Below are 9378 nucleotides of genomic sequence, written 5' to 3'. Positions count from 1 at the left end.
CAGGTCATGATCCTGGAGTCCCTGGATCGAGTCCCGCATCGGGATCCCTGCTCTGCAGGGAGTCTGCTTCTCCCTCCGACCCTCCCCCCTCTCATGTGCTCTCTCTCATTCTCTCTCTCTCAAATAAATAAATAAAATCTTTAAAAAAAAAAAAAACTTTTGTGTTTCAAAGGACACCATCAAGAAAGTTAAAAGAAAACCCACAGAATTAGAGAAAATATTTGTAAATCATACATCTGATAAGGGACTAACATCTAGAATATTAAAAAAAAAACACCTTTTACAACTCAATAAGACAACTCAATTAAAAACTGGGCAAATGACTTGAATGGACATTTATTGACAGAAGATATGCAAGTTGCAAATAAGCACATGAAAAGATTCTCAACATTATTCATCAATGCAACCAAAACCACAATGAAATACCATTTCACCTCCACTAGCATGGCTAAAATAAAAAAGACAATAAAAAGTATTGGTGAAGATGTAGAGAAATTCAGACCTTCATACATTGCTGGATTGTAAGATGATACAGCCAATTTGGAAAATAGTTCAGCAGTTACTCAAAATGTTAAACAGAGTTACCATAGGATTCAGCATTACTACTCCTAGGTATATACATAAGAGGATTGAAAATATAGGTCCACACAAAAACTTGCACAGGAACATTCATGACAGCATTATTCCTTTTTCTGTTTTTCTTCCGAGTTTTTAATTCCAGTTAGTTAACATACAGTATAATATTAGTTTCAGGTGTAGAATTTAGTGATTCAACACTTACATACAACACCTGGTGCTCAGCACAAGATTGCGTCATTATTCATAATAGTCAAAAAGTAGAAACAATTCAAGTGCCTATCAACTGATGAATGGATAAAGAAAATGTGGTATATTCTACAATAGAATTTTATTCAGAAATAAAAAGGAATGAACAACACAGATGAACCTTGAAAGCATTATGCTAAATTGAAGCAGTCACAAAAAGCCAAATATTATGATTTGACTTATATAAATATCTAAAATCTATAGAAAATAAAGTAGATCAGTGCTTACCAGGGCCTAGGGTTGGCATAGAGGGATGGAGATTAATGGCTACAGGGCAAGGGCTTTTTTTGTGGTAAAAATGATTGTAGTGAATTTTGCACAACTTTGAATATACTAAAACCCACTGAATTAAACAACTAAAATGGTGGCTTTTATGGTATGCAAATTATATCTCAAAACAGTTATTTTTTTAAAAAATGGAGCAAATACCTCCTGTTTCATAGTGCTGTTGGGAGAACTAACTGAAGATATAAAACCTTTTACAAAATGAGGTACCCAAATATTTGGTAGAACTGAAATTTCACATGCTTTTCAGCTTGGTCCAGAATGGATAGAATATACTACCAAGGTAAATGCAACAGACCTCCAGGATCAGAATCAAGCTTAAATGCCTGCTCGTTTTGCAACCATACATTGAATGAAGTTCTGGTCTATTCACAGGGAAAGCCGGGACAAGGTGGACTTTGCTCTCTGCTTTCCCTTTCTGGACCAAGTAACCGTTTCTCCCTACCCACCTGGGCAGACAGACTCCCACATACCCTCCTCCACTAGCAAGTTATTTCCTTCCTTCCAAAAGAATGTTTGAGGTATATATATCTTACTTCAGATTTGAGGGAAGAATGCTGAGTTGAAAGCAGTTTTTCAAAGGAAAAGCCACATGACATCAGCCACAAATGACTCCATCCTGCCAGTATTTTCCTTGGGTATTCTGACAACTCAAGGCTTAATGGATAATGTGGCCAATTAACCCTGAGCCTTTCATAAAAAGATTAAGTTTCAAATGTATTAAGTTTCAGATGTATTCAGGACTCAAAGCTAGGAGACCATGATTTTCTGAAAATTCTGAACACTGAAATGCTCAATTCAGAATCTGGTCCTGTGAAAAAGGTCTGTCTTCAGGCCTGTCAGGTATTTGTGTCTACCCCAAGCAGGCTAGGGAAATATCTAGACTGGAAGCCCACATTTTTTCTATGTCAACTTGCCACGTATTACAATGATTCTGAAACTGCCTCATTCAAGAGCATAGCTGTCACATTCTACTGCAACTTGAATCATGGTTTTGAAATAATGGAGTACAAAAATAATCTTTATATACAACAGATATATTACATTTATTCCAATAGAAAATAAATGAAATGGGAACACTAAAATGTTTCATGTTAAGAATGCATCACACAAAGTATCACTGTCTTATGTTTGTATTCATCGAGGACCTACTATGTCCAGGCTCCAGTAATATGGAGATGGGTAAAACAGTTGAAAATCCTCAAAGGATCTCATCTTTTGGCAACAAAGTTACATTAGAATGTGTTAAAGGAAAGCAAATAGTGCTATGTGAGAACAGAGGTAGGGCATCTACCCAAGTCTGGGGTGTCATGGGGACATTGAGGAAATAAATGTCTGAGCGGACTCCTAAAGATATAAGATAGATGAAAGGATACTAAAAAAACAGCTCCTCTGGAAGAATAAAATTTGTATATTTATAGATGTGTAAGATGTTTTGTTTGGCTGGAACTAGTTATTGAGAAGGGAAACGGTAAGGTGAGTGAATTTGATGGACAGGTAAGAAAAATGGTGGTGGTGGGGAAGGGGTTTACAATTGGCAAATACATACACCTACCCTAAATCAGTCCCATCCCACTGTGAATGGCCATAAGACTAGTCAAGGAAAAGTTGGGCAGGGGAAATGACTTACTGGGCTTCCTCAAAGGGGCCCCTTGGGGAGGGCTGATCACTAGCAGTACTGCCTTAAGAGAGAACCTCGTAGGAGTCTGCAGCCCCACCCTTGGAGATTGGGGTTGAGCTCCCCACCACAGTTAAAGGGAACAAAGGAAATAAATTCCTTCCACCCACTCCCTCCCAATCCCCCAAACATTCGAGATTCTCTTTAACAACAAAAATGATTTATTTGTAACACAGCCCAGTCTCCATCACTTCAGCACAGTATAGGAATAGAAAAGAGTCACACTGCAAACATCATTCAGTCTAAGCAGTACTTCATCCCTCCCCAAACAGCAAGCCCATCTCCCCCCAGAGATCCAGCCCAGAGCCAGATTGAACTCACAAACAGGCAAGCCCAGAAAGAAGTTGGCCACAGGCCTCAGAACATCTCACCCTTCCCCCACAGCTCTTCAAGCTTCCTGGCTGCAGTCTTCTACTCCTCCACCCCCAACCAGGCCAACTCCCAGCCTCTGAGCCGCCAGGGAGCTTTCTTTGTGATAATTAACAAGGATTTAAGTGTTAAATAAAACAATGCCCTGTGAAATCCATTGTTCCCTAGAAAGTTTAAAATGACTCCCCCACACATAATCCTAATCAGCAATGACAGCAATCCCTCTCTACACCATAGATGCAGGTGGTTTTGAAGTGATTATCCTCTCAGCTCCATATTCAAGTTTTCCTATTGGTCTTACTAAAGGCTGTTCTCCTTACCCTGGAGAAGGGAATCCCAGATACTTTCCCCAGATTCAGAGGCTGAGAGAAAAATTCCTGATATCTTAGAAAGACTCCTGTTTCCCTCCAAAGACTTTAATGGAGTTTATTACCTAAATATTTTTAATCCATCTGAGAAAAGTCAGTTTTAGATTCAGAGGGCAATGCAAGCAAAGAAGCAGGCAGTCTTTCTGATTAGGTACTAGTTTTGAGGATATAGGAGGCAACATAGGAGTAAAATCTCAAGTGGCTTTCTTAACCCAAGGTCTTCTAGAAAGCCTCAAATGATGGATACTAGGAAGATTTCACCTTTGCTGGCCTTAGTAGGACAATTGCGAAAGTTCTACCACCATGGACTGGTGACTTTTGACAAGGTCACTGTAAAAAAGACAAGAAAGCTGGGTATCTCCAAAAGAACATCTTTAAGGGCTCTGACAAGTGGTCAAGATGTACTAATGTTTGGTATCAGAACTGTTTGTATAAAGTGAGAACCTCATACATGGGGAGAAGAGACTTAAGTAACACGGCAAAGAATGGACCCCACAGAATGGGTAGAAGATCACAGGTAGAACACTTGCTGCTTCAAACATTGATATTTGTTGTTATGTTAAACTCTCTTCCAATTTCTCGGAACACCTGAGCTAGCTTTACCTTTGCTATCACCTGCATGTGCAGGACTGGGCAATCATATCCTCATACTCCTTGTACAAGATACTCCCATTTGCCTCAACCAAAAGGATGCTAATGGGAACATACTTATAAGGAACACAGGAGGGCCGAGGGACACTCTGGTCCACCAGCTCATTGACAATGTTCTGGATGATGGCATGATTGGGGGAATTGAGACCATAGTGTAGTACCCGAGGGCAGGCTCCTTTACAGTAGTTTGGGGTATATACGTGGGGAGCAATAATCCAGTGATCCCAGCCCAGCTGGTGGAAGCTGACCTGGAAAGGGTGGAGGGAACACTGGTTACTTTTAGGCCCACCATGTTCCTTGGAGAGGCCAGGGACCCAAGATGTGATATGGCCTGCTTGCCGGGTCCTCCGCAAGAGAAGAGAAGAGTCCTTTTCCATGAACTCCTCCAGGCCTCTGGGGTGAAGTTTGGCCTTCTGAACACTTTTATGAGTGTCATTGACATAGAGTAACAAAAAGGCAGTGTCCAAAGATGAAGTGCCATGCCACTGAAATTCAAGAACCTCACTACCTTTTTGCTGCCGGCACATGAAGCGGAGTCGTAGAACCTTGCGTCCTTTGGGATTCCAGAGCCTTTGCCGAACATGTTGTGTGATATCCATCTCTGTCCAAGCTTTGGACAGCAAGGAAGGCTTTGAAGAACCTCTTCCTGAAGGAAAGTGGTTGGTTTGGCTTTTCTGGACCCAGGGTTCCACATGGCAGGAGAGATGGAAATGAGCTAGGTGGAGTTGGTGGCGGTAAACCACAATGGCTCTGACTAGTTGGTATGCTACTTGGTTTGGTCTCAGAAGAAAATCCAGGGTCTTTATACGCCAGGGGCCTGCATTAGAGGGGACAAGAGCAGAGGATTAGCTTCTTACCTGCTAGCCTGGATCTCCCTCACAAATCTGCTCAATACAAACTAACAGCTGTAAGCAGCCCTAAAAATAAAGATCATGATAATCACTATCATCTGTTGAGCATTTACTATTAGATGTTTTAAAGCATTAGCTCTTTAATCTGCAATAGCCTTATGAGATAGTAATTATCACCATTTTGCAGACAAGGAAATTGAGGCTCAGAGAAGCTATGCCAGAGGACATATAGCCAGCATATGGTAGAATCAAGATTTGAGCCCAAGTAGGTTTCCTTTAAAAAGAAATTGTGTTCCATTTTTAGATCACTCAGCACTAGATGGGAAAAAAAAAACAAAAACAAACATCAAATATGTAATTCTTTTGTGTGTATGGAAGAGGATAGTCTTTATTAGTTGACTATTAAAAATGAACAATTAAGAGAATTGTTGAGACATGCATGAATTAAGAATGAGTCCTTCTGTCATACCATTATACAGATGTAACTTTGAGGTAACAGTCCGATATTGGGGACTATCTATGGCCTGCCATCCCTTCAAATCTGGGGCCAAGATGCTACAAAATAATTCTATTTACCCATAGTGGGGGCAGCTGTTTTGCCATTTCTACCTTCTACATTAAGAATTGCTTCTTGAGCAGCTGTTCCTTCTTAAACCTTTTCCCCCTTAACCCTGTCTCTCTTTGTTCACTCTTTACTGGAAATGATTCTTCATATACTGCATTCATTGTACCACCATTCCCCTAAATACCCTTTTCAACAAGGCCTTGGTCAGATAAATATTTTGTTTGCTAAGAATTCTACTAGAAGCTGAAAGCCTCTTGGCGATTAAGCGTTTTAATCCAGACTGAAATGCTGACACCCAGTGGCCAAAGGGTTGGAAGGCTGGGCCTGCAGTGCTCTGAATTTCTGCACCCCCTCCTGGAAAAAAAGGTCAAGAGCAAAGATTACAAAAACCAGGCATTGCAGGAAAATGCCTCCTTTTATCTTCAAACATCTTATCGCTAAACATTTGCATGTTAATTTACATATTTACCTAACCTTCCTCCTTCCCTGAATCCACAAGCTTGGATTTTTCAGTAGGCCTGGACTGGGCCAATGTAGAAGTGCTTTAATGTCTTGAAGCATCAGGATATTTTTTCATGGTTCAGATTCAACTTATGCTCAATACACCCTCAAGTTTGGGGCACTGGACATCATTCACACAAAGCCCAAGCCAGACTTGTATTTGCTTTCTCAAGTTATTCTACATTCCCATCTTATAACCATCTTTCCAAGAGGCCCACCCATACACCTGCCCCACCCTGCCTGAGAAGGAGCCCAACCCAACCTCTAGCAGGCTGTCTGGTGAGGAACTGCCCTTTCCTTTCAGACCTTGACATCACATATTTCCTGAAGCAGGGTGGAGTGGCTAAGGATCAGAGCCAGGAAGGGTCTGCTCAGAATTTTTCAGGGAAATGGCTGACTCACACATCCTGTGTGATTGAACCCGGCATAGCTCTCCAGGCAAGTTCAATTCAGCTGGGTCATCTCCTAATGGAGAGATCTGCCCTGTGCTCTTGTCATCCATTTCTGGATTCTTTCCAGAGTCCCTAGATGCCAGTATGTCCCACAGTCAGACCAAGATAGTGCCCTCCTTTCTAGCTCCATATCATCTGTACAAAGTTTATTTGCACAGCTTTCTGCTGCACTCAGAATGAAATCCAGATTCCTTACAATGGCCTATAAGTCCCTGCCTTTCATCAGCCTTATTCCCTGCCACTCTCCACAATGCTCAATACGCGCCAGCCACACTGATCTTCCTTCTAAAGTCAGACAAGCTTGTTTCCACCCTCTAGGCCTTTGTACACATGGTTCCCTCTGCCTAAATCAGGCTTCTCTCTACTCTTCTCATGCTTAGTTTCTTATCTTACAGGTCTCAGCTCAAATGTCACCTCTTCGAAGATGCATTCCCTGACAATCCCATATAAAGGGAGGATTTGTTATTCTCTATCAAAACCTATTTCATTCTTTGATAGCACTTACCACAATTTGCAATTATCTGTGTTTACTTATCTGTCTCACCCATGAAAACCATGCCTGTCTTGATCATATCTGTATGCCAGCACCTAAAACAGTGCCTAGCCTTCAGTAGGTGTTAAATATTTGTTGAGTGAATCTCCACCCACCCCAAGCTATTTTCCCTTTCCTCAATCAGAATCATGTCTCTGCCTCTATGCACAGTCTCCTTACTCCTTCCTCAGGGTCCAGCTCAAATATTAGCTCTTCAGTGAAGTCTTTCATGGTCTCCCTGCTTCCCTTTGCTGGCTTTAAGCAGTGACTTATTTCTTCTTTCATGTCCTGGGAGCCCTACTGCTTATCCTTGTCAAAGCATTGGTCATGCTCTAACACCGTTTTGTGATTACTTATCTGTCCATTCTACCTTAATGGGAGCTCCTAGAGGTCAGGGAAACAGTTATTTGCCCTTCAGACCCAACCCAAACACTGTGCGGGGTGCTCAATTAAAATCTGTTGAGTCAGCACAGCAGAATGATTAAGAGCACAAGCTCTGGAGCCCAAAAACCTGGGTTTGACACCCAGCTCTACCAATTACTAGCTGTGTTACATTGAGTAAGTTACTCTGAGCCTCAGTTTCTTCACCTATAAAATGATTATGTTAATAGTACCTACCTCACATGCTAGTGGTGAGGATTAAGGAAGATAATGTTCGTGTTTTGCCCAATGCCTGGCACATGGTAAACTCACAATAAAGGTTAGCTAGGAGAATATTGGTTGTTTCATTTAAAGGAGGGAATGTAAACTAGGAAAGGCCCAAAATTAATCTCACCAGGTTCCCAAGATTTCCTAGAAGTTGATGACTTTCTGCATTCCCTAGAAAGCCCTGCACTTCAGAAGCCCACTGGTTTCCTGGATCAGTATCTAATGAAGATATTTTTTAAATCAAGCATCATGGGAACAAAGAAAATTCCAAAATACCTTTAGTACCAAAAACCCAGACTAACAACATAGACTTAATAGAAAAACTGCTTGGTATACAAGGTTATCAATATACTATAGCTAAACACTTGAGAAGTTATGGAGACTTCAGAATCAGGCAGACTTAACCTCAAATCCTATCTCTGCTACCCACTGTCTATGTTAACTTTGCAAGTTATTTGACTTCTGTGTTTTAGTTTTCTTATCTTTAAAAATTAGGCTAATTGCTCCATGACAGCTAATGGTAGCAGTCGTCCTTAAGGATTATATGTTCACCTAACCAGGTATACAGACCTTCCGATATTAATTTGTTTCTGTCCATCCTTGTAAATTTCCCCAACTCAATATCCTATGCTCTTTGCCTTGTAAGAATACAACCACATATAAAGAGCCCCCCCACAAGAATGCATAGGAATATTTCTCAATTATAGTTTTCAGTGACATAACAAGCAATAAGACTTTCTTTGAAAGATAGGAGCTGACACATCATTCAGTTTTCCTGAGGTCTAGGAGAGATTCCTCAGGTAGGCCCCAAGGAAATCTGTTCTTAAATTGGGACCCTAGAGGGAAGCAGGCTTGAAGCCAACTTCTTCCAACTTTTCCATCCTTTGAAATCCAAGCCTGAGAAAACAACTCACACACTAGGCAATGAAGCCTGACAATAAACTCACAGATCCCCTTTCTCTACACTCTTTTTCCCCATTTCTCTTCCCTACAGGACAGTATGGTATGATAACTCACCTCTGAGAGGCCTTGCTACGGAGGACAAGGGTCTCACCAGCCTCACCATGGTGGCCCCAATGGTGCGATTCTCCCTAGGGTGACCACGTGCATCAGCTGAACGCTGGTACAACTCCAGCATGTACCGCAAAGGATGCCCTAGGACCTGGGGCTTCCTCTGCTGCTTGCCAGGAGCTTCTTCTAGCAGCTCCTGAATCAGGGGCAAGGAAGGGGCGTCAGCCATGAGGGCAATAGAGGGCTGCCCTACCTCTGTCATTTGGACCCTGTGTTCCATAAAAAGCAACAGTCCCCAAAGAAGAATTCTAAGGATGCTGAGGAGGACCATCTTGAAAGATGTGGTGTTCAGCAACACGTTCCAGCCCAAGCTCAAAGGATGTCACTCTGAGCCTTTCCTTTCACATAGGTAACTGCATCTGGCTCCACAACCACAAAATATGGGGCAAGAAGAAATGAGAGGCAAGCAGGCAAGTCCTATGTCAATTCTTCTAGGAGAATCTTCTGGACCAAAGGAGGTCTCCTAACTTGGCCTCTTCACATCAAAACAAACAGAAACAACAGGTGGGACAACACGGCATATCCTTCTTGCTCCTCAGGGCTAGGAATAAGATAACACTCGGATACTGAGGTAACCTTAAA

The 9378-nt window shown here is 41.7% G+C and overlaps 1 protein-coding gene across 1 annotated transcript; it reads right to left on the bottom strand.

The window, feature by feature from the left end:
- Positions 1-4136: 4136 nt before the first annotated feature.
- BMP15 (bone morphogenetic protein 15) lies at positions 4137-9088 on the bottom strand. Its single transcript, XM_035002906.1, has 2 exons — positions 8743-9088; positions 4137-4993 (listed from the first exon to the last, which is right to left on the bottom strand). The coding sequence occupies exons 1-2, from the start codon at positions 9065-9067 to the stop codon at positions 4137-4139; spliced, it is 1182 nt and encodes a 393-aa protein (XP_034858797.1). The 5' UTR covers positions 9068-9088.
- Positions 9089-9378: the final 290 nt, after the last annotated feature.

Source organism: Mirounga leonina, unplaced genomic scaffold (genome assembly GCF_011800145.1).
Source record: "Mirounga leonina isolate KUSES-001 unplaced genomic scaffold, KU_Mleo_1.0 Mir_101609, whole genome shotgun sequence".
Taxonomy (NCBI): domain Eukaryota; kingdom Metazoa; phylum Chordata; class Mammalia; order Carnivora; family Phocidae; genus Mirounga; species Mirounga leonina.
This window is presented reverse-complemented; position numbering and strand designations above follow the sequence as displayed.

Coding starts and splice junctions, on each gene's coding strand:
- BMP15 (XM_035002906.1), bottom strand. CDS start 9,067: ATGGTCCTCCTCAGCATCCTTAGAATTCTTCTTTGGGGACTGTTGCTT. Junction 4,994..8,742: donor CGTAGCAAGGCCTCTCAGAG/GTGAGTTATCAT, acceptor CCTCTAATGCAG/GCCCCTGGCGTATAAAGACC.